Here is a 26,151-nt window from a genome sequence, read left to right as displayed (position 1 = left end):
AAATATAAAGACTCTTTGTGGGGGCTGTCCAAGTTGCACTACTTAAATTTAAAAAAAGAATCTCTTTCCATTTAATCATAGGAGCCCATAGGAGGTCTTTTAGATATCTCCCCACCCCAGTTTTTTTTTTTATTTATGTGACCAGCTATCATGAATAATAGATACTGAAAGTATAGAAAGCAACACAGCTACTTTAATATAGCACTTTTATTAACTTGTACCAGCATAAAATGGCATTATTTGATTTCTTCAGATAATAAGAGAGACTGGAAAGGCTGTTTATGGCAGTCGTTTTTTGCTTTCTAAAAGCCAACAACAAAGACTAATTCTCTTTCCAGGTCTTCTCCCAAACAAAGGACATTTTCTGGCCTGTGAGATGATTTGGAGGCACAATAAAGGCAGCCCTGCTTGGAAATAAGATTCTCTACCCTGTAAGAAGCAATCTCATGGGGCATTTTCAAACAGTGTAATGTTGCTATGCATATGCTCGGGAAAAAAGTAATGAGTCTTTAAAGTGTCTTGGGCAGAAAATTTAGACTCATACTTTTGGAGTATTCCTGGCTAAAGTTCATTTTGTCTGTTTCTAGAATTCTTATTTTCCTTCATTTCATTCTAGGTAGCATTGTTTCTGGGGCCTGGTGATGGCTCAGTCAGTAAATAACTTTTAAAACATGTAGTGTCGCTTGAGGGAGGGAGGGAGGGAGAGGGCCCATCATGGACAAGCCATCAGCTCATTTGTCAGTTCTAGGGAGCTGACTGTGTTTATCCACTGTCCTAAGGGAAGTCTTTCATTGTCCATGGACCTCGTTGTTAGGTGGCTTTTCCTAGGTTATAATCTGAATCCTTTAAACCATAGCTTCCAGAAATTAGAATATAACATCATTATACAAAGAAACAAGAAACAAAACACAAAAGCAATGCCTGCTTTGGGTAAGGCTTTGGGAAGGTTCCATGAGACTTCAATAGGGCAAAGGGGATGATTGAGCCCTGAATCTTTGTACAACACTATACTGTTGTATAAGGCACTTAACAATAGTATATACTTGTATATGCTTTCCCAGTGAGATATTTCATAACTTTTATGAAATAGCGTATCCAAAGGGTTTAGCCTTGAAATATTTAAGAACCATGAGATTCAACCACTATTTAAAAATAGGGGCTCAAATAACCATGAATGTCTCCTTTCTCTGAAGAATGGGACAGAGACAGGTTTCTTAAGCTATCACTCACGTCAATACTTGGGTCTTGTTAAAGCACAGACTCTGAAACAGGAGTTCTGGATCTGGGACTGAAATTATGCATTTCTAACAAGTTCCAGGTGCCAAGATCACTAGCATCAGGGACTACATGCTGGACAACAAGGACAAAGCCTTAGTTGCAGATACCAAAGGGACATCCTCTTACCTTCTCCGACTGTTCACAGCAATGCAAACCGCAAGAATCAAAGCCAGGGCCAAGAGGGACGCCAAGATGATGAGCCATTCTGTTTGAGTGAACCAAAAGACATGTGTGAGCTTCCTAAACCCAGACATGCAATTTAAAAATTGACCTGGTCCAAACAAGGAGCATAACCAGCACTGCACAGAGGTCTGACCAAAAGGCACCACCAACGGGTACATCAGAGCAAGTTTGTGGAGGGTATTTATCCAACAGGTCTCTTGTACTAATCTTTTATCATCAGTCAGAATTTCCAGTGCTGCCAAAAGAAATTTGTTTCCAAAAACATGTAGAATGACTTGTTGAAACTTGTAGATGCCTTTGGTAAAATATTATTAAATAGATTAAAGGAAATTTGTGCTTCTCTTGAAAGGGACATTCCTTTTTTATATAAAAGCATCCGCTTTACATTTTCTTCGGAAACAAAAATGCAGGTCACATCCTAGTGGGTGGGACAAAGGACACTGTTGTGGAGGGTAGAGAGTGGGTGAATTAGTGCACAGTCATTGAGAGTCATTGACCTTACTTGTCAATAGTCTTCAAAATATTCTCGCTTTTGATCCAGCAGTTACACTTCTGGAAATTTATACTACCTCAAAATAAACCATAAAAATTTTCATGACTATATCATTTGTGATAATGAAAGCTGAGAACAACCTAAGAGTTAGTGGTAAGGGATTGGTTAAATCACTAGGGTTTATCTACTGTATTATGTACTATGTTAGAGGAGGAAAATATTTAATGACATGGAAAGCTATGGTTGGCCAGCAGGAAATGTTGACCAAACAGCATTATAATAAAACTGTATTTTTGTACACAAGTTATGTTGAAAATGATAGGAAGAACATATATAAAAATGGTAACCACAAAACTTCTGGATAGTGTGATAAATAAGTCATTTATATTCTCCTCGGTTTGGTTGTATTTTCTCAAAATCTATTTGGTAATTATGTATCATCTGTAGACTAATGAAATATTATGCACTCATTTGTCAAATCAGGTTTTCATGGGATAAAATATGACTTGGCAAGTTCAATAAATTCAGTTGTATATGCATGCAACAAACCAGGACTTGAGAAAGAAGAGGGACAGAAAGATGTTCATTGTCTATTTCTCTTTGGAAGGCTTGGTTTTCCCTTGTTTCCTATGAAGTGTCACCTTTGGCTCCCCTCAAGGGGGTGGGGAGGTTGACAGGAGCTTACCAGCACCACCCAGCCCAGGTCTCCATCCCTGACAAGTCCCACATGCTCTCTCACTAGGGCGGGAGGATTCCGGCTGCCATATGAGAGCTCACTGCATTCCCTCTCCCCTCTGCTCCCTTCCCTGGCAGCTCATGCCCTCTCCTGTGCTGTGCCATGCTTTGGGTGTGCTCAGGCTAGCAGAGGCGAAGGAGCAAGGCATACATCACATTCTTCTCTTCCCCAAGGGAGGTTCAGCTTGGAGACTTCCAAAGAGGGAAGAACTAAAAGGGTGATTGACAACACCAGGAGGACCCTTCCTTTTTGCACTGCCCCTTTACACTTGCTTGGGTTTGACCCCAAGCCAAATAAAAACTTTGCATCAGATACATTTATTCTCAAAGCTCAGAAGAGCCAGGTATCCCAGCCCTCTCACTGCACATGCAATACCTTCTGAAAAGATTCTTCTGGGTGGATCAATACACTGACTCAATAAAAAAGGCAGTTTGGGGACCAAAAGAATATTTTTACTCCACTTAACACAGAAGGCCCTTATGTCTCCCCCATGTCTGCAATATGAAAAGAAAAATCACAGCCAGGCATGGTGGCACATGCCTGTAATTCCAGTACTTGGAAAGCTGAAACAGCAAGATTACAAATTCAAGGCCAGTCTCAACAATTTAGTAAAGCCTTGTTTTTTTAAAAAAAAAAAAAAATAGGACTGACCGAATGCAGGTTCAAAGCCAGCCACGCTGGCTTAAGAGACCCTATTTCCAAAAAGAGAAAAAAGTATAAAATAGGTCTGGGAGTGTAGCCCAGAGGTAGAAGGCTTTCCAGGAACCCCAGTACCACCAAAAAAAAAAAAATTGGACTGGATTTGTTCAGAGGTAAACACTCCTGGGTACTTGCTCCCCCATGCACATACAAATTCACAGGCTTCTCCTACAACCCCAGAAATAAAGGGGAAACTGGAATGGAAAAGAAAGGACCTAGGAGTCCTCTAATGATCACTCATTTGGAAAGGAAACTTTAGTAAGTAACATGAAACTTTTCTAAGGTAGGTCAGGAGAAGTTCTGAGTGGTAGTTAAGCCCACCTAGGGGACCAAGGAGAATAACGAAAAAGAATGTTCTATCCTTTCCTACCAAAAGGCTAAAGTACACCCATTCATTTTTAAACTTGCCAGAAGGGACCATCAGGTTCAAGGGTCCAGCATTTAGGAGAATGTGCATTTGACTGGGTACTTCTTCCTTCCCGGGACATTCTGAAAAACTTGCCCTGAACATCTTTTTCCTTCACCATTTGAAACTCACCTGGAATTCGGGGTTTCCTTATAGGATCAGAGGTTGTGCTTGCCCCACCTTCTTGACTCCCGCTTGAGTATCCTAAGGGGCAAAAACAAGATTGTTCAGGACAATTTGGAATGCATAGCCAGGCATTCCTTCCAGAACGGCACGTGGGGCCAAGCTTCCAAGTCCACATGACTACTTTTAGATTCAAGCTACAGATGAGAAGTTTATAGTGTTGAGCAGAAGATCCCACCCACCAACAGTTCAGCATGACTAAAGCTAAGCCTTCGAAATGCTCTTTCGTATCAAGGAACATGAGAATTCCTAGGAGCGGTGTTGTGCAGTGTTTAAACCTTGGGCTCTAGAGCTGACAGCCTTGGATCCCAGCCCTACCTCTGTCTCTTGTTGGTCATGTGTGTTGGGTTACGTTACCCTCTTCACATCTCCATTTTCTCACTTATCAAGTGGGGATAACAATAGAAACCACTTCACCTTCATTTTACAGAGGCTTAAAGAAGAATAATGGTGGTGGTATGTAGTTATTATTTTCCATGTTTAATTTAGGACCTTGCTTCTCTAAGTGTGGACCCCCTAGACCAGCAGTGTAGGCATCACTTGGGATCTTGCTAAAATGTAGAATCTCAAGCCTGGCTCCAAACCTACTGAATCAGAATCTTCACTTTAACAACATCCCTAGAGGTTTCAGATGCCTCAAAAGTTCAAAGTGCATGTAAAAATTATATCCAAAATCATAGAAGTCAATACAAACACCCAAAATTAAGAGTGTTGGGTAGCAGTGGCCCTTTCAGTCTATAAAAAAAAATCACTCTATTTGAGTCCCTCCTAATATATTAGCAAAAAACACTATTTTAGAAAAAATAATCATCTTTTTAAAAAACATTTCTTAGAGATCCAAACTTAGTAATCTTGGACACTGCAATCTTGATTTACAACAGTTATTTGGGGTAGGACAGTTCATGTTTATGTCATATGTCATGTAATATGTTTGGTAAAACTCAAAATGAAGAAAACAAGTTCTTACCGATGACTGGCTGTTTCAGCAGACCCAACCCATTTTGACAGGGCCTTTTACTTCACTAATCTCAAGGGAGTCCAGGGGAGTCCAAAGCACTCATCCTATCTGCCTCTCCAAACCCTTGGTCCCTGGCAAGTTTACATCTGTGCCAGCCATGGGATATTGGCCATCTAAACTGGAGCTCTATGGCCTTGGAAACCACCTCAGAGGTACAGTCACTCTCACTGGTCTTTTTTTTCCTGACTCACAGCAGCCTTTGATATTTGAAAGGGAAGCCATTAATAGATCATAATCTCTTTATTTTGATTTTTCAAAAAATGCTCCCAGCAAGGAAAGATCTGGGTGTGTGCACAAGATGAAACCTCTTGTCTGAACAATAGACACCTGCACAGGAGCCAAACAAAAGAGACCAGCTCCCGCCCACCTGGTTCTCACTTTAAGTAAAAGCCGAAGAGGATGGACAAGAGACAGCAGGCCTCCCAGTGCCCTCGAGGTCCACAGATCCAGCTAGGATAGGACTGGCCTGGAGAGCAAGTTCTGCAACGCGGGGCACTGGGCACTCTAGTTGGGAAATGAGACCCAAACTGAGACGTGTGCACAGAGATCGTTCAGTTGGCTTCAACTATGAAAAAGACAGCAAGGAAGAGAGCTCCTTGAACTTTAACACACGTACAAGCCACCTGGGGGAGGGCCTTGGTGAAAATGCAAACCCTGATTCACTGAGCCTGGGCTGGACAGAGATTCTACATTTCCAGCCTGTTTCTAAGCGACGCCTCTGCTGCTGGTCTAAGAACTACACTTAACAGTGGCTGGGCTCTTCTGGATTCAAAGATCCTGGCTTTTAATAACTCCCTAGTGTTTCTAAAATACTTTCACATTCCTCACAAAAACTCTAGGAGGGAACTGAAGCGGGTGATCTGATCTGCTCTTTACTAAGAAGGAATCTGAATCTGGGAAAGGTTCCATGCGCTGCCCCAGTGAGCCTGCAACTTCTGTCTGTAACTCAGAAGCATTTCTAATGAGCCCTGTATCCCTGTGCTTCTAAACAAAGGGTTACTATCCAAGCCACGATGTAAACACCCATTTTCAGATTTGCTTTAAAGTCTGCAGGCCACCTTTTCCCCAATGTGGGCATGAAGGGAGGATGCTGATTTACATGAATTCACTGTTTGTATGGGGGTCGCCTGGACTCGTGATGCTCAAGAAGACCTGCTAGGCAGCACTGCAGACCCATCCGCAGCCCCAGCATTCGAGGTCAAAAGTGAACCTGCCTCGTGTCAGACTTTTGCTCCCAGAAATAATGTTTTCAACAGAGCAAACAGGAATCTGTTGAATAATGCAGGCCTGGTGTTAATTAATGGTCATCACGGATTGCTATCTCCAGACTGTGCTTACGAGAAGCCCTAAAGCCCCTGGGCTTACAACCTGGTCCCACTACTCACAAGCCATATGGACTTGGCCAAGTTACCCTCTCTGAGAATTCCTTTCCTTGTCTCTAATGTGGGAATAATAATGGCACTTACATACATCACACCATTTGTAGGATAATTAAACAAACTAAAGTTAGATCGCCTCTGAGTTTGCTGAGCTTGACTGTTCTTGCCCTACAGAAATAAAAGTTTCATATAGTCCAACCTAACATGTGTGAAGTGCTTTGAACAAGGCTGCTGGCACACAATAAATTCTCAGATACTGGCTAATTGTATTGCGTAATGGGATTGTTCTAAGCATGCAATGTGTATTCTATTATTTAGTCTTTAAAACAATGCCCTGTGACAATTATTATTCCAAGTTTATTAGTTAGTAAGTTGAATCTCAGACTTTTTATATATCTTGCTCAGTTATTATGTAGAGAAGCTGGGATGAAACACAGACTTCTTATTTCAAACCTATATAGTCTTAGTCACTCTGGAACATTGCCATGTTAAACTGGAGCCCTGGTTGAATTCTTTCTGCGCCTTTCAGATGGGAGACTTTTCTCCCGAACAGTAGATCTCACAGTGTAGTCCCTGTCCCAGAATTATCAGCATTACCTGGGAGTTTACTACAAATACAAATTCTTGGGCTCCACCTCAGACCTACTGAATCAGAAACTTTCAGGGTAAGGGCCCAGCAATGTGATTTAAGAAGCCCTCTCTGTGACTGTAACACATGCTAAAAAAAGATGTATGAACCAGTTCTCTAGATATGCTGACCCATATTTCATTAGAAACAGTAAATGACTACAGCAGTTTTGAACTCACCGTCTTCTCCAGATCTATAAGTGGTATGGGTCCTCTCACTGGGATGCACAGCTGAGTCTCTGTCTCCTGTGATGAGCAATGAAAGGGGTCAGTACTGTGGGGACCCACCTCCTCGACCACCTGTGTTGCCTTAAATGGCATTTTCATAAAACCTCTCGCTAATGTGTAGTCTTTTATAGGTAAGCAAGAAATGACAGCAAGGCCGGGCGTGGTGGCGCACTCTCGTAATCCCCGCGCTTGGGAGGCAGAGACGGGAGGATCGCGCAGGTTCGAAGCCAGCCACGCGCTGGCTTAGGAGACTCTGTTTCCAAATTAAAATGTAAAAATAGGTCTGGGAGTGTAGCCCGGAGGTAGAAGGGCTTCCAGGAACCCCAGTACCACCAAAAAAAAAAAAAGAAAGAAATGACAGCAAGTCTTGAAAGGGAAGGTGATGTTAGGCTCTGCTCGCTGTTTAGTGATGAGGGGGCTAAGGCTTTAATCAAAACTAAAGGCACTGAGGCAGCACAGGCTGTCAGGAATGACTGTAGGAAGTGTGGTTTGGGTAGAAATCCCAGAATCATAATATACAATGTTCTAAAGAAAATATCATGAGGTCTGATGTTGGAACTAGACATTGTGTATTTTATTTTACTTTATTGTGTTTTCTTTTATTGGTACTGGGAATTGAACCCAGGGGCAATCTACCTCTGAGCTATAACCCACCATTTTTATTTTTTATTTTGAAACAGGGTCTTGCTAAGTTGCTGAGGACCTTATGAAAATTGGTGAGGCTGGTTTTGATCCTGCGCTCCTCTTGTCTCAGCCTTCCCAAGTACTGGGGTTACATGTATTCCACCATGTCCAGAGATACTGTGTAGTTTAAATAAGGACTTTCAGAATTGGATTATGGGACATCTGGTCCCTGGAAATGTGAGTACTCTGGCTGAGGGCATGAGATATTTAAGCTCTGAAACAAGGAATTCATTGCAATAAAATAATCTAGTGATCAAATGATGTCAAGATTCCAAGAGAAATGGCAAGCATTTAGAGGATAAAGGATAAAAAAAAGGGTAAAAAAGAAATGGTACAAGGATAACATATGAACAACTTGTACTTGGGTATTAGAATAATTTTTTCAAACATTAAGTCTATATTATCAATACCAACATTTAATATAATCCCATCTTCTCAAATATCCAATACCAGGAAGCTTTAGATTAAAACAAACTCATAAATTGCTAAAATCTAAATCTACAGTTCAAGTCTTGGATTTAGCATATGGAGACTTCTTAGCTTCTCTACCCTCTACTTACCACCCTCAAAAACTGTGTTTCAAAAGTATACTGGAATTATAAAGTGAAAACAAACAAAATATAAGACGATGATTTTGTAAAGCACTTAGAGTCATCCATTATGAAGGTTTCCATAAAGAATATACAGTAACCTGATCATTGCCATTTTCTAACTAGGAAAGGTAAGCAGTGTCATATTAAAGAAATAGATTGTGTTGTTCCTTGGTTGATGGTTAGAAGAACTGAAAACAGACTTTGCTAAAGCACCACGTTGCTACTCCCACCACCAAAATTACCACCACCATCACCAAGCCCGTCACCACCACTTCCACCGTGACTCCAAATGTTTTAGTTGTTAACATTAAGCATAAAGATTGAGAAAAATGCATGAGCATAAATACCTTACTTTTGGAAAACAAGCAGAATGAGAATCAGAGCACTTACTATTTAATTATGGCGAAAAATGGAAAATCTACCCATACCACAATCTTTATATACTGACATAAAAGGAATCAGTGCACGTGGATATCAATTTTGTAGAAAGGATTTTATTTGCTAAAAATTAGGCTCTATAAGCCTTGTAGGATCCTGTAATTTAAGATTACTGTTTAAAATTTAATTCATGAGGTTGCACCTTATTTTGCCAAGAAAAACTAGGGAGCTAAGATTCACTTTTCCAGAAGAAAACTGTCGTTGCTTAGAATTTTAAATAATTCAAAGAAGAACCATGCTTAAAAAAAAAAAAGAAAACATTTCCAAAAAGAATCCTGCCAGTATTGCTGAAGTCAGCATTTAAAAAAACTCTTTTCTAGAAGCCCTGGGGTGGGCAGCCAAAAAGAAAGGCCAAACATGTGACATTCTGGATTTTATTTTTCCACATTGTTCAGAGCATTGCCACTGTTGCTTGTTTTATACATTATATTCTCATATTTTTAAACTTCTTTTTAGGGGGTTGAAGAAGTGGCTTCTACCAAAAACATCTATAGTTAAAGTTATCTTTAATATGCATTAGTGACTGATAAGAAGCATTGGAGTGATACTAGGAAGAGAGAATCAGTTTTAGTTTCTTGTCTAGAGTGAACATCTGGGTCCATATGAAACTTCAGTGAATAAGTCATCTCTTTACCATTGCAATAAAAGAAGTGGTTCCTATTCATTAACAGTAGACGAAACCATGAAGTTTTAAGTGCATCGTAGCCAGAGGAGGTTAATTCATCAGCCCATCACCAGAAGTAAACTTGGCCAATCCATCACCAATAAAAGATCACTTCAGGGCAATGGTACTAGTATGTGGAGATTATTTACAAGTCAAGTAAAACTAAATATGCAGCATATATGAGTTAAATCAAATGAAATTGCCAATATTCAATTGTTTTAATCCACAAATTGTAAATTTCATATGGTTCAACTTGATATATCACAAGATGAGGAGTTAAATAGAGAAATTCCACCATAACAACCAAGTCACACAAAAATGGAAAATGCACTGAAAAATGGACGCATTATTTTAACTTAACTAATTTCAAGGTTTCTAAAGATTTGATGACCAGAATGAAATCCATTGCCATGTCACAAAATAGCTTAATTCCAGCCTCCACAGAAAATAATCCCTATGATAGGAATGTGTGCGTCATTTTTCTCTGTAGAGAAAACAACCCAGATGACAAATGGCCAGATTACCTGGAAAGATGCCATCAACATTAGAATTATAGTCTCCGACAACTGTAACTTCAGTAACTCCAAAGTCCCCAGTCTTAGCAGGGGTCACTGGGATGAGGGTCCTGTTTTCCTTTTTGTCTGGGTAATGAGGGGTGTAACCTTCCATTGAAGCTGTTGAGTCTTCGGGATAATGTCCACCTCTTCTTCCATCTCTGCCATCATTCCTAGCTGTGTGGAGGTGGAATCAATGATACACCCACATCTGTAAGAATACTACCTACCATGTGCTTATCTTCAGAATTCACAGTTGCTGCTAAAACTTTCCACTTGTTATCCAAGAACAAAAGCTAAAGACAGTGAAGTCTGTCACACTATTGAACAAAATCAATATTTTGAAATAGACACCAGCTGGACATGGCTCAACAAGAGTGACCCTAAGGCCCAAAAGAGGCATCTATCTGTTTATAACATCTACATGAGTTATTAATGTAAGGCTTATGCTACAACTATGGCCTCAAAGTCAACTCATGTACAGATAATCTTGAGCTATTTCTCATTTGTGTCTATCTTTGATGAAGTAGAAGAAACATGCGATTGGATTGAAAAGTAAAATTATGTTGCCTGCAAATGGAATAGCAAAACGCAAGATTTCAGAGAACTGAGGCTACCAGCTTGATTATTCTTTCCTTTACCAGGAGGAAATTGCTTCTATGGCAAAATAATATTAATGCAAATAATACAAAGAGGAATATAATCAGACTTTTACACCAATTACAAATCTTACATAAGCAATATGCAATTTTAAAACTAGGCTACTAACTCTAGAGTTTAAAATAATCTAAGATTTAAAATCAAGCAACACGATTTTCATTTAATGTACAATAAATAGCTTCTAAGATATCTACGAAGCAGAAAGACCAGAGACCACCACCAAGGGTACCTCTTAATCAAAAGTAGTAGTATAACAACAGCCGATTGAAATCCCTTCACCAAAGGCATCGAAAAAGCACCCATAATTTACTGATGCTTATCAGTAGCTAAAGCCAATGAGGCTTTACGATTCTTACTGCTAGTTGTCAGAGTAGAAATTGTTGGATGGTCTTTATCTGCTTCCGATTCTCCATGTGATGTAGAGAGACTCTGAGAATGGCTCTGTTCTGTTTCAATGAGGGATGAATCAAATATTAATCCGGAGCATGATACAAGTCCTGTGCTATCTGATAATGAGGTGGGTCTAGCTACAGTATGCCAGATGTACAGATGCATAGGAAGAATGAAATTTGTGTACACTCTTTTCCCTGGATTGATAGAAATACACTGAAGAATTTGATTTTTGTCTCTATTCCCCCACCCTTTGTCTTTCAGTATAACCCAAAGAGTGCCAAGGTAAAACCTGATGCCAAACTTGGCTCTCCCTGGATCAACCTAATCCCACTACAGCATGACTTCTGGGCACTGAGGAAAAGCAGTAAACACAGATGCATGGAAAAGGAATGTTTGGATTTCAGTGCTCCTATCCACAGTCAAGAGCACCTAACTGGGGCCAATGAGTATGACTGGAGGGAAAAATAGTGTGTACTACATCTGTAACCAGAGAGAAAGAAGTCCATCTAGGATGGCCTGCCCAGGGAACGCAAATCAAACTTAAACAAGGAAATACTTAATTTATTCTTAAAGTTACCATTTTACTCTATTATTAGATTTTTTTTATCTCATTCATGGACTGGGATTCTCATCATTGTACCAAGGAAATGCTTGCCTGGGCAAACACAGGGCCCTCAGTGACAGGTATCAATTTGAGGTTGAAGCACTGCCCACATGTGAAATCACTTTGACTGTTCTGAGATTTTTTTTGTTTTTAATTCTTCTAAGAAAGCTAATGACCTGAGTTTCAGGTGTAGGCATAACATAAAACATACCCATAAGCCAAATCCTCCACCAAGTAATATTATAACAAGGAAAAAGATATTTGCCAAATCTCAAAGCCAACATTAGAACAAAAGTCAGCATCAGCAGTAACATAAAATGGATATACAAGTTTGTCATTGGCAGGGACAGTTCATAGGCTTATTTACATAAGTCTTTGATGCTGAACACTGTGCTATTTACACTGCTGACAGTCAACATATCCTTGCTCATTTTTTCCTGCCTAAAGGGCTCATATGAAGGACTCTGCTCATTATAGGTAGCAAGCAGTGAAATGAGGCTCTCTTAATTCTGGATTTCTTTCATATTCTGCCAAGAAATTATGAATGACTTGAGGCTGATCTATAAGATACCCCTGCACATATGATGGAAATTAAGCCTACATAGGGTTTATCATTGCTTCCTACAAGATATTTAATTATAGAAAGAGATATTGGCTGCTAAGTATGGTGGTGCATGCTTGTAATCCCAGCACTTGGGAGGTTGAGGCAGGAGGATCGCACAGATTCGAGACCAGCCTCAGCTATTTAGTGAGGCTCTCAGCAACTTAGTGAGACCCTGTTTCCAAATAAAGTATAAAATAGGTCTGGGAGTATAGCCTGGAGTTAGAAAAGCCTCTGGGTTCCACCCTCAGTACCAATAAATTGAAAAAGAAAAAAAAAGAGAGAGAGAGAGATTGGCAAATATTCCCCTTTTCGGATCCAGGGACCCTACTATCTGTCAATTTTCAACAACATGATTTGCTCTTCCTCTTTGGGCTAATATGATTTTCTTACTTTCTATGATTATCTGGCTCCCAAAATGTCTTTTCACAACAATTAAAGCAATTCTTCTTTTGCCTCAACAGGAGGACAGGTAGGAGTCAATAGGAGATGTTCAGTTTAGACTTAGTGAAACCATTGTCATCCCTGTGGTCTTTGGTGTCAGTGACAGGACTACTCAGAGATGGAAAATCCCATCCCTTCTTATCTCTTAATTTTTAAAACATAAAGTTATTGAAATGAAAGCCACCAAGAATAAAGAAAAGGTCAAGGACAAAGGGCCCCACAAGAAAAATAGATAATAAAGACACGCCACACCCTGGGCTAACCCGAGCCACATAGCAAAAGTGCAGCATTCCACCACCAGACTCTACACCTCAGGAAGCGTGAGCAAGAGCTTAAGCAGAAAGACAGGCAGGCTGAGTGTTGTTATCCTTACGAGTTGTCATAGAAAGAGGTCCTGTCCTGTCCAAGTCTTCCACCAAATCTGTTTTTGAATCTGCAGTAGGCTGAAGCATTGTGCTATGACTGGAGTCCATATCTGAAGGAGTTAAATCAGTGTTATTGTTGGATTCCCTAAACCATCATTGAAGGCCATTCATATCCTACATCCAAGTAAGTACTCAAACCTGGCAAGAGGAAAGAAAGTGCATACCAATCCATATCTCCAGAATCGGGATCAATTATTATTTTTTCAAAAGAGCCTCACAAGAAGTAATTGGCTTTCATTGACGGGTTGGATTACATGGAAGCTATGATCTTTGATTTTGCTGGGTCTAGAAGAATGCTACATGAGCACACAAAAAGACTCCCAAGCCTTGCAGGAAGATAGAAACAACCCATGTGTGACTTGTCCCATCCCATACACGCAGCCCTCTCCATGGAGCATGCAATCTTACATGTGGGGAAAAGAAAAAGTACACTGGTCAGGTACCACTTGGCGCCTTCTGCTTAGCAGGGAAAATAACTTTCAAAAGTATTCTGCCTCCCTTACTAGTCCTTTTTGTTTGTTTGTTTCACAAAGTGAACATGTAAATAAAAACATAAAATCACCAATACTACTTAGGCAGAAGCCACAGGAAGAATACAGGGGTAAGAAACAAGAAGTAGTGTATGTACCATGTACATTATTGAGTGGCACAGAAGTCTGATTCATTCTCTCTCTCTCTCTCTCTCTCTCTTCAAATTGAACTAAGGAGAACTTTATCTCTAAGCTACACATCTATCCATATTTTATTCTGAAACAAGGTCTCACTAAGTTGCTGAGGCTGATCTTTCAAAACTGTAATCCTCCTGTCTCAGCCTCATAAGTACTGGGATTACAGGCATGTGCCACCATTCCTGGCTCACTGAAGTATTTCTAAATGCTGTTTTAAATAGTTACTGTAGATCTACTCTGCTGAAATAACAACTCCCATGTAACACAGAGGCCACAGAATCCATAAACACCATCAATACTGCTGGCTCCACAATTGAGTCAATCCACCCACAGTACTGCATCTAGGGAAATAAAAGCAGTTTTGAATCTCTAGAGGGAGGCACTGGAATATTGAGCGCCCACGTCTGCACTGCAGCCTTAATGCTAAAAGACTGTAGGACAAAAAAATGTGTGGCTTATTTTACTACCCAAGATTTCAGAGAAGAGAAAAGGCCAGCTAACCCCAACTAAAATTCCAAATAGATAGTCTGCCATAAAAAATTCTGACTATCCACGGGTTCCAACCACTCTTACGCAGTTTCCCTTTTATTAGAAGAAATCCTTCAAGAGGTAACACACCATTCTGTAGTTAAAACCAATGGTATTGTCTTTGACATGTTCACCCATGGAATGGAATCTCTTTATCTTCCTTAGTATGGGGATCATTTGTTTTGGTTCTGAAGATCTTTTACTGTTGGCTTTCACCACAGATGTCATCAATGTCCCCCAGAAGCTATAAGCATTAAAATGTGTGTTGGGTGGGTAACTGGCACTTCAGCAACTCAACATAACAACCCCAAGCTAGCCATGCAAATGAATCTTCCTTTATGATAAATGGATCAATTCATATTTATTTATTTGACATATGTCATACTTATTGATGCATTTATTCCTTGGATTTTCTTCTTTTATGGTCCTCCTCACATAAACTTCCTAAAGAAAAACTCCTTCCCACTTCCTTTCTCTGACCACCCAAGCATTTTCCTTTTTCCCAAAGTCCAATCCAATCCATCTTTCTCTAACGTTCTCTTGGAGGGTGTGAGATCCTCTGAATTTTCTGAGCACTTGTTGTTGGCAACATTCATACCACAGCATTACTTATTGCCTCACATTGTTAGATTAATTTTTATGCTAAATGTTTTCTTTTTCTAAACTAATTTTGTTTAAGAGCATGAACTACGAATTTTACAAACTTGTGTCTCCATGATGCCTTGCCAGATATTTAATATAAATTGTAGCTTCAGGGCTATCTGGATTAATAATATTTGGGTAGGAAAAATGTTCTAAAGTAACAAAACCGAATAAATTGTTAGATTTATTTTGGAAATAAGTTTGTAGCTATTCAACACAGACATATCATTGTGTTCTTAGAACACATCACAATAAGTTTTGGGTTATGCAAATACCTGATAATTTGTGTCTAGATGATTTATTAAATTCCATGAAGGAAAACTCATGGCCCCATATTGCTTATTTTTATTTATCTCCCCTTTGAAATGTAACATTTCTCTGATTGGGATATTTTGTTAACTCTCTCAATCAACTTGAGTTACTCTATTCACAAGCATAGTAAGAAACATGAAATCTTGAATTGGTTTAATACTGACAAAAAAAAAAAAAAAGAAGGGCACCATATTCTACCAATTCTTAAACTTTCTCTCAGGTAAGCCTGTTATAATAATGGAAAAGTTTTTTTTATTCTTTATTTTGAAACAGGGTCTCACTAAGTTTCAAAGGGCCTCACTAAGTAGCTGAGGCTGTCCACAAACCACTATTCTGTCTCATCTTCCCAAATGCTGGGATTTCAAGCATGTGCCACTATGTTGGGCTTAAAAATTCCTTTTAGATATAAAAAATTAGTCAAGTAAATTCATAACTTTCCATCCTTGCAGAATAACACCTAGTGTCTTTTTCCATTTCAGTTTTTTAATTGCTCATGGGTAAATAAGGAAGAAATGTATTCAAGAAAAGTTCTATTGCATTTCAAAGTTTTTCACTCATTAAATTCACAAGCATTCATCGAGGGCCAAGAATAGTCTAAGTCTGAAATCATTTTGTACCATATTTTCTCTAAATGTGGCAATAATAAATAATAAAGCCTTTTGAGCCTTTTAGTTACTTGATTGGGATAACTACTCACCAGTTCTTTGGCCTCTCAGATTCCTCTACCAAACACAAGTTATATCCCTGAGTTTACAATAGAAATAGTTAACAAATACATGACTTTGTGCTTTGGAAAAGAAATCTTGAAACTACTCCCTTTTTAGGGGAAATGACTTCCACACTAATCAGCCTAAAAATAATTATCCTTTAGCCTCCCTGCCAAATTCTTCATTCTCAGCCCAGCACTTCATATTCAAATGAATGTCTTGAATTTTTGAAGAAACTTCAAGTTCTTTAAGAAAGTAGATTGGTCTAAAACTAAGGGCACATTTTTAGGGAAAAAGAGTCATGTAGTGGATTGTAAAAACATAATATATAAAAAGGCTCAGAGGCTATTACCCATCTTTTCTGTTTGATGACCTTGTCCCATTGGGTGTGAGATTGGGTCGAAATCAGTCCAGAAACTGTCCTCTTGACTCTGTGTTGTCATTCTTTGACCTGGATGATCGTTGTGGGCTGAGCCTGTTGTGACTGTGCAGTTAAAGCAATTGCCAAAGCATTAATTGACATTTGGTCAGAAATGCATTGATATTTTAAAAAGATTCTCTAGACAAGACACTAAAACTGTCTTCCTAAGTCTGAGGGTGAAGAAGTTTCATACATGGAAGATTTGAGCAGGTTTGGGTTCATCCATGCTTGTTTTCTTGGCAGTCAGCAGTGAACTGAAGGACATAGAGCATTAACAACTTCTGCAGGGGATAGAGGAAGAGAGATAGGAGCGAGGGAAGATGTAGTAGTTCTTGATCCACGCTGTTGTAGTCCTCTATAGGAGGAAATATGAGCGCCCAAGCACATGATGTCATTTGGAGATGACCAATCCCAGAGAAATGCACAACAAGGTACAGAAGGAATCAGCTAACAGCTTCCTATGTGATTAACATGAAAGTAAATGCCATTCATTACAAAAGTATGAATGAAATTCGTTAGAAGCATTGCCTTCTAACAATGGGAGTCATGGCAGAAAAAGAAAGTAGGTCAGGCCTTTGCTTCGTCCTGTGTCGATGGAAGTATGGGTAGAAAAGATCACAGTACTATCCCCCCAGCAACAACCACACTACGTAGCCAGCCACCAAATCACGTGCTCTACCAAGAGTCTATTCAGAAGTTATCAAGTATTGGAAAGACATTATGCATTATAGTCTATATTGCAATACAGATACCAAGTAAGAATGTGGAATTCACATTCTTTACAAAGCAGGATGTATCTCAATACTTAAGTCAAAAAGACCAAAGAGCCATGCACAGGAGCTTGCAGAATCAAGTTCTCTGGCAACACTTAGAGATGATGACAAGACTTAAGTCCAGTGTCTAAGATCCCCCAATTTTAAGAACAGAGGAGTTACTTGCATATATATATACACACACACACACACATATACGTATACGTATATGTATATGTATGTATGTATATGTATGTATATGTATGTATATATATCTGAGAAAACTATAGTACACTCAAGGAGAAGTTGCCAAACAGCTATGAACAAAAGACCAGATGTCATCAGCCAGGTTTCATTTTTCTCGTAATGTCTGCATCTTTTTCTTCAAACACTAGGATTCTAACAAGATTCTCATAAGCCTAGTGTTTCGCACAATCATACTGTCAAGGCAAACTCATATTAGACAGGAGAGTCCTTTACAAAAGGGAGTATCTTATAAGATCTGGGTCTCTGTTACAATCTCACCAGGAGATGCCCCAAGTTAGATCTGAAAGTGACACACTCCAGGGCATAGTACTATTTCTTTCATGTGTTTATATCCAGTCTTATTCAGGCGAACTGTTAGGAGCATTCAAAGTGATTTCCTTTGTGTTCATTGCAACATAACTTCTTAAGAAACCTAACATCCTATGACAACTCCTTCATTTTTTTTTTTATTCAGTGTCCGTGATGCCCAATATTTAACTAGAAAAAAAGTTTCCACCCAAGTTTGGTTGTTAAACCATCCATTACCAGTCATTCCTGTTGTAGAATGAGAGTCTTCTTTTGGAGTTTGGGGATATCCCCCTTGCCATCCAGGCCCAAACCACTGTTCTTTCTGGGTAGCTGCTTCCTCTGCTGTACTACTAGGAGTTGCCCAGACTGTGAGAAGAATGTCAATTGTAAGCCATCATCATCTCATTGCATCATCAATAGCTCTTATACCTCTTTCTACTTCTGGGCATAGATTCAGGAGACGAGATGGTAGAAAAAGAAGACAGTAAGGAGAGAAGCCACTGATATTCTGAAAGGAATATTAGAAATGAATAACAAGATCTCTTTTAATTTTTCAGATGGGAAAACTAGTGCCCCAAGAAGTTTTGATTTGCTCAAAATCATGTAACCAGATTGGTGCAAAGTGAGGACTAGACCATAGCCTGTGAATTCATGGTATTATTGTTATTTGACTATAGTTGATGGCTCCAACCGTGAAAAATGGTCAATGTATAATCTCCTTGCTCCAGTGATTTGGGAGGAGGAGATATATTGTGTAACAACTTATAAGATTAGTATAGTAGGAGGACTGCTCACCTGGGTCATGTACCCTACAATCACACTCACCTGGAAAGTACCAGTAATGGATCTACCTATTGTGAAAGCTGTTTGGGATGTTACTATGCTGACCTTATGTGATTATGTTTATGTAGCAACTATAATTGCTAAAATCACTTCTTAAGAAGATTAATTCAGTGGAAGAAAAATTATCCTAGCTAGTTTGAGGCACTCTATAAACAACAGCAGTGTAAGAAGGCATCAGCTTTCAACCACTGTTTTTAAAAGACAAAATGAATGTAACAAAATCCCATCGGAGGATTTTAGGAAGTATCAGAAAACCACTGACGTTTCATCTATAACTATGCAGCAAATTTCTAGTTCGTCGAGAAAATGAGAGCCTATAAACTGGCCAAGCCAAAATAATTTTTGTGATTTGTAAAACTGGTTGTATCTCATTATCTTAGAAAATGATATATATGATTTGATAACAGAATATAGATTTAAAAAATAAAATCTACTATCCTTATTTTACCCTTGCACTGACTAACCCATTCTTAGGATTAAGTGGTTATCCAAAGGAGATAAAAACAAAACAAAAACAAACAAAAGTGTTAAGTTTTACTTTTAAGTTCCTACCCCATGACAAATAATGAAGTGAGACCATTCTGAATGTAATTGTGAAAAACTTGAAGTAGGAATGGGTTAGCAGAATATTGGATTTCCATTGTAAATCAGGAAGGCTGTTTTACATTGATATCCAATTTGAAAATCCCAGAAGTTGCTAGTGTGAATCATTTTAAGTTTTTTAAGTATTGCTGCTATCTTCCCTTTGCCAAGGGAAAGACATTATATCTTGGTTTTCAACTATCCTTTAGTAAGAATATCCCTGAAATGCCATCTTTCGACATTAGCCTCGTTATTCTAAGCCTCCTAAGTAGCTTTTTGCTTAACTACACAGTATTTAGAATAATTTCTAAGATACGTTGTTAGAACTCAAAGAGGAATGGTATTGAATCCTATTCTGAAGAGATTTCTGTTTTCTTTTTATTCATTTTTCTATCAGAATACTTTTTTGATAACTCAGTTCATAATTTTTATGCATATATAAAATTATTGGGCTAAGTAACAGGATGTAGTGTCAGTTTGGAGCTGCTCAGTACAATGCATGGGACTTATTAAACTATGTCCTAGACCTTTCTTTGGTTGAGTACATTCTTCAAGCCCAAGTTCCTTTGGCTTCTACATACTATTTATCTGTTTTTCTTTTATTAGTATTTAAGTCTGTGAGAGTGGTGGCTGAATCAAAGTTTATAAAATGCTGTTATCGTAAATAAAAGTTTATTCCAAATAAGATAGGCATTTCTCAGCAGTACAGATGTGAAAGAAGAATATATGCTTCTTAGTTCTTACTTTATCCTACCCTCACAGTCCAGTAGTGAGACTTTACAATATTTTAGAAAACCTGAGATGAGAAATAATAGTAAAGAAAAATAACAGTAAGAGAATCAAAGCCTTTCCCAAGTTGCCTCCAGTTTGAAAACAGAAAAAGAGAAATTGTAGAATTCAAATACAGACCATGTAAGTCTTTTACTTTTCTCTAAGAGTTCAAGGGATGCTGTTCTACAATAGAGTGAAGAAGAGAACATGAAAGAGAAACAGGACTTCTTGCAGTCTTCATAGAAAATAAACATTACAAAAATCCTCCCACTCATCAAACTTTCTTTCCAGATCCTACCACTAAGCACCCAAAGAAGGCATTCCTCACCATCTATTTCCATAAGCACATACAAATCACTCAAACAGAACCTCTAGGAATCTTTGATACAAACACTGTATCTCAGGATCTTCTCTTTTGAACATTTTGGCATTTTGAGCAATCTGACAAGTTTGAATTTTTCTTCCAATTTATAAAAAATGTGTGCTGATTTGGCCCCTTTCCTGACTCTGAAGATTAAAGAAATTGCCATGCTATGCAGAAAACATGGTCATTGACTAAACACTGTTGTCCCTAGTCCCTGAATGCTTCCACTGACTTGTGTAAAATGGAACTGCTGAGTGCCACCCTCCTTACTTGTGAAAAGTGAGGTCTCCTCTTCATCCTGAGGCTCATGGTGAATGAGAGGAGGCTGTGGATCCTGGGTCCGGTTTTCTTCATTTCTGTCTACACCTGTGCCATTTCTGTCTACATCTGTTGTGATGACGGTGAAATACGTTGTCATTTTTTATCAACCAATCTTTAATGATTCTCTTCTTCCACTAAATTACAAGCTATCTAAAGGATCTATGTCTATATGCTACCTCTGAGCATCTATTCTCAATAAATTGGAATGATTTTACTAATCTGTTCCAAGAAAAATAATGAATGGGCATGAAATTTCTTCTTGATTACTTGTTATTCCACCATAACCACTTTGTCCAAGTCAGCACGATAAATTATTTAAACACATGCATTTTTATAAACAAAGCAACATAAAATATCTTGTGCCCAGGTGGTGCAATTGATAAATGACCCTTAAGTGGAACTGAATATTCTCACCAAAGTTCACTAAGAATTTGTGAGGTGACATTAAATTGCCCACTACATCTCAGTGATTGATCTTTGCAGCATCATAGACTGTGAAGAAAACAATCTTTAACTAAATGTGCGTAACCCATTACCAGTAATTCTTGTGGTTGTCGAATGTAGTACTTCTGGATTTGAATGGCTTGGGCTCCAGTGGGTCCAGTCCTGGTTCTGTTTTGTGTGATCAGAACCCCGTGGAATGGTGGAAACTGTGATAATGATGATTGAAGCAGTTAGGACAATGTTATCTCTTGATCCTCCGCCACTTGTTTTACACACTTATCCCTTCTGTAGTCTATGCATTGATCATCTATAGCACGTCGTATAGATGGTTGTGTGGAAACGGAGGGGGAGCAGACAGCACCTTCAGCTTGATTCGCCATATTGCTAAGCATCTCATTGTCCTTTGCACTGGGGTTCAGAACATGAGATCTTCTGGAGAAAGCAGCCAAAGAAACTGTGACAGCAGGAAGAACAGTTTTGAAAACACCAGCCCTTCACCAAGGGTCACCAAAGACAACAGAGTTTTGCCCTTCCATGCAGACTGAGCCGGCCTCTGCTTGGAAGCCCAAGGACTTCGTATCACTAGCAAAAGTGCGGTGTGGAGCGCCTCAGGCTGAAGAGGCACGTAACTGGAAAGTTATACCATGGCGATCACTATTTTGCTAACAATTTTACTGGAGAAAGAAACATCTTGAACAACCAGAGCTTTCCCGAGAAAGAATATGTACTTTAAGTAGCTATATGGTTCAGCTATTTATTTACAAATATTTATCAAACCCCTGTGGTATTCATATCAAATATAAGATATATCATGAGCAAGCCATTCGCAGCCAGTGAAAGAAAAATAAGATGTATACATTCAGTAGAAAAAGACCAGAAGTAACCAACCACCATCATAACAGAGCACACACACAAAAAAAGTGAATATCATTGTTTTGAAACTGCCAACCAAAATATTAGGGCTGAAACAGGATGTTTTCTAACAGAAAGATCATGATAAAATCAGAATCAACATCTTTGTGAAAAGATTATTTGCAAATCCATCTTCTTTCAAACTTTATTTATTTTGTAGTACCGAGGATTGAACTCAGAGGCATTCTACATCCTCAGCCCTATTTTATTTTTTCTTTTGAAACAAGGTCTCACTAGGTTGCAGAGGGCCTCACGATTTGCTGAGGTTGTCTGTGAATCTGCGATCTTCCTGTTTCAGCCTCCCAAGAACTGGGATTACAAGCACGTGCCACCACATCCACATTCTGCTTTCAAACTTTATTTTGATACCCAAATAATATGACTATTTTATATGTTAAGAAAATCAAGTTTATAATCATGAATTACATTCTTAACAAGCATGAAAAAATGGTAGTTTTCTCTCCAAAAGAAAAAAGGTACCTTATTCAATTATGGACATAGATACTAGCTTAAAAAAATGAACTCAAATTAGAAAGTATGCCACAGAGATGAAGAAATAGCATGGGACGTGTTTCCCTGCAGCCTGACTATATGATTTGCAGGTTGATCTTCTGGGGTTGCTACCCAAGGGAGGTTCCTTTTTCAAGTACCAAAATCGTATCTTTACTGAGGGACCCACCCTAGGCTGGGCCACATCCTGAACCCAGGAGATTTTAACGGTTTTCTGAAGTTACTAAAAAGAGTATAGATGAAGTTCTACAGAGGTGTCCAGGATATGGATACATGACTTAAATTTTTTAATATAAAAGTTCATCTTGAGTCTTTTCTGTATCAATCCCATATATTCAGATGCTTTCAAGGTTTAAGGAATTTTAAGGCCCCTCCCTCCCTAGCTGCTATTCATTTGGGCCTGAAACTCTCAGGTTTCAATGGGACAGTCTAAACTCCTGACCCAAGAGAGCTCATGAGCGCCCCCAAACTCCTTCCCCCAGGGAACAGTAAATGGAGTTACTAAGAATTCTCATCTCTATACAGCAAAATCTTAGGTCATTATAGGTATATGTGGGAAACTCAGTCATCTGACAGAATATTCGACAAAACTTTGTAGTTGTTTTAGTTTCTTAAAGGTTATATTTCAACTCAAAGGGCATTTTTCATCTCTTTGTTCTCAAAAAGTTTTATGATGGCTACAATTTTGGATATAATTCTGTAGTTTCACTATTTTCTTTTAATAAGTGGCACTGTCTTGTTAAAACTGAGCTGAAATTTACCTTTTATTTCAATGTATTTCTATTATACTGGTGTCCAGCATGTTTGTTAAAACTGTTTTTGTTTTTGTTTTTTTACTTTGACCTCAACCAGGTTTTGATTAATTAGGACAATGAGTGAAGTCTAACTTCCTTTCCTCCCCCTTTGTTTTTTTAGTACTGGGATTGAAACTAGGGCATTCTACTTCTGAAATATACCTCCAGCCTTTTTTATTTTGAGATAAGGTCTCACTAAGTTGCTGAAGCTGGTTGTGAACCTGCAATCCTCCTGTCTCAGCATCCCAAGTGCTGGTATTACAGGCATCTGTCACCATGCTCAACCTAGCTCCCATCTTTTAAGCCTTTCTAGACCTTTAAAAGCCTTCAATTTAGGATCATGCACAACTTTTAATTAATACCCTCATAATCACATTCTTCAAGTCTGTTGCTCCATCCATACCTGAGCTGCCTGAGGCAATAATGTTAGCCTTTTCATCTTGTGTTCCCAGCACTGAAAACAGCAGGTATGTAATAAATATTGTTGTGATACTTTAGCATCTTTTTTCTCTGATAAACCTTGATAATTCAAATATATAGCTGCAGACCTCATCAATAAATACAATAGAAAGAACCAAAGGCATTTGAAATTTTGTAAGATATTTTCTCCACTTCCCCAAATATGTTATGGCTCTCTTTAAAAAATGTTATTTCTTTCTTCCCCAATCTCATCAAGATACAACTAAGGTATAATCATCGGTCCAATCATGTTTCACATTAACTATATTCCAAGACAGAGAATATTAGGCAGCACTAAGGTTCGTGAGTAAGCCTTGCATAAATGGTTCTAGGGTAATTGATCATTCTTACTGGTGCTGGAGACAAAATCTTCATCATCATCAATGCCTGATCCAGAAAAACTGACGTGTTTGTCTCTTTCATCTTCATTTTCGTCATTTGGCTCCCAGCCTGCTGAGATGGTATTTGAATCCGTACCTGTTATTGGTGACTTGCATTAGTAGTTGAGCTGGATGCTAAGCAACCCATTTGACAAAGAAAGAAAGCCAGGCACAGAAAGTATAATGGATTTCCCAAGATTTGAAGAAGAAAGTGAGAGGGTTGACTTGCATACCCCAAATTCTATGTACTTGTAATCTCTGAAGGGAATACATATATCTCAAAGCAATTGACTATGATCTTAGTAACTGAGCTTTATTTTCAAAGAAGCTAAAAGAATAAATATTGACATAACCCTACTAAAGAAATAAAAACAAAACAGAACAACAACAGCAACAAAAAGCCAATGAAAACTCTCCCATGCTTTCGGATATATTAATTCAGCAAACATTCTATTAAAGCTAAGATATGAAGAATAGAATGGAAAGGTTTCACACAGGCCTATTTGCTTTGTCAAGATATCATTAGAAAAACCTTGAAATCTAACCCGCATGTCAATCATCTTTAAGACCCTGCAGTTGCATTCATAATTTTCTAACTCATTTAAAAAAACATCATTATTGGAGCACTGTAGCTCTAACTGCAAACAGAAGCAACACTATGATTCCCAATAGGACGTTCACACAGAGCAATAGAAGGTCAAACAAGAAAGAAATAATTCCTGGCACTTGTTAGTCAACCAAAAGTATTGACAAAAGTGGATTACAGTATAAACTTAGAAAACTCATTCTTTTTTTATTCAATCACAGAAAAAGAGATTGAATCATTCAGCCTTGTTGCTGCACAGCACGACTCTTTACTAAAAAGGGGGTTTTCTACATTCTGAATGAGGTTCTGGCTATCTTAAGGAATGACCATTTGTTTTTCATACTATTAGTGTCCATACCAAGAATAATCCTACTGGTGGGGATTTCCTATATTTTTGTAGCTCTAGCAATGCTATTTTATTTTATCATAAGAAGACAAAAGCTTTTTGTCACTTCAATAATTGTGTAATATGCATAAGCACTTTTTCAGAGTAGAATTTTTGTTACCAAGTCAAAATAGACCTGCCCTTTTTATAGCTTCTCTATCAGACTTCTCTTGGGCTATATGAATCCCACAGAGTAGAAAGAAGAAAACTGTAAACCAACAATATAAAACCAAACATAGATCTCTGAGCTCATCGTCCTTCCCAAATTATCACAAGCATTTGTGAGACTAGAATGGATTTGAGGTTTTAACAACATGCAACAGGTTGATGAAAATTAGGAAAGACCATCAAGAAAACATATAAAATAACCATAAGTCATTACCAGCCATTTTTGTTGTTGTGTGAAGGTAACTCTTGGACTCTGATGGTTGAAACAACCATGAAAGCCAGTGCTGAGCTTCTTGCCTCTTGGTTTCTGTCTCAGGAGTTGCACCCTTAGTGCTCATCCAAGCTGTTGTGACCATGACTGAATGGATTGTTGAAAGGTTAATTATCAGTTCCTAAGAAATAGCATTGTACATGCTTTCACTCTTTTACTACTCAAGGGAATCATCTATACCCAGTATAGATGCTGGAAAGAAAAGGTAAGGCAAAGTAGTTCCATTTCATTCAAAGGCCCAAAGAGAAGTTGTAGAATATCAGAGATGGGAGGACCTTAAATATCATCTGGATCATGACCTTCATCTTAAAAATGAAGAAATTGTGCTGGTCAGAGCTTTGGACTTGTCTGGAGTCAGAAGGCTGATTAACAACAGAATAATATTAAGGAGAGCATGAGTGCTATCTTTGAATTTTGAAAGCCTATAATGTAAAAGAGGGATGAAATTTTTGTCTCTTTGCCTATGAGGCCAAATTAAGACTGGTG

General features: G+C 38.5%; 1 protein-coding gene across 2 annotated transcripts in view; it reads right to left on the bottom strand.

The window, feature by feature from the left end:
• CD44 (CD44 molecule (IN blood group)) overlaps window positions 1-26,151 on the bottom strand; it is a gene marked incomplete at both ends in the record, with an annotated part of 86,329 nt that overhangs the window by 5,306 nt on the left and 54,872 nt on the right. Inside the window, 11 exons of one of the 2 annotated variants that reach the window (XM_080689440.1) lie at window positions 1,405-1,483; window positions 3,928-3,999; window positions 7,183-7,248; window positions 10,134-10,340; window positions 11,180-11,269; window positions 13,239-13,340; window positions 16,500-16,622; window positions 18,113-18,241; window positions 20,706-20,822; window positions 21,293-21,406; window positions 24,227-24,352. In XM_080689440.1, the coding sequence (XP_080545566.1) occupies window positions 1,405-1,483; window positions 3,928-3,999; window positions 7,183-7,248; window positions 10,134-10,340; window positions 11,180-11,269; window positions 13,239-13,340; window positions 16,500-16,622; window positions 18,113-18,241; window positions 20,706-20,822; window positions 21,293-21,406; window positions 24,227-24,352 (1,225 nt within the window). The remainder of the gene's footprint in view (window positions 1-1,404; window positions 1,484-3,927; window positions 4,000-7,182; window positions 7,249-10,133; window positions 10,341-11,179; window positions 11,270-13,238; window positions 13,341-16,499; window positions 16,623-18,112; window positions 18,242-20,705; window positions 20,823-21,292; window positions 21,407-24,226; window positions 24,353-26,151) is intronic. The other variant, XM_080689441.1, reaches the window with a different exon arrangement.

The sequence above is a fragment of the Muscardinus avellanarius genome (assembly GCF_963383645.1).
Source record: "Muscardinus avellanarius genome assembly, chromosome: 1".
Taxonomy (NCBI): domain Eukaryota; kingdom Metazoa; phylum Chordata; class Mammalia; order Rodentia; family Gliridae; genus Muscardinus; species Muscardinus avellanarius.
This window is presented reverse-complemented; position numbering and strand designations above follow the sequence as displayed.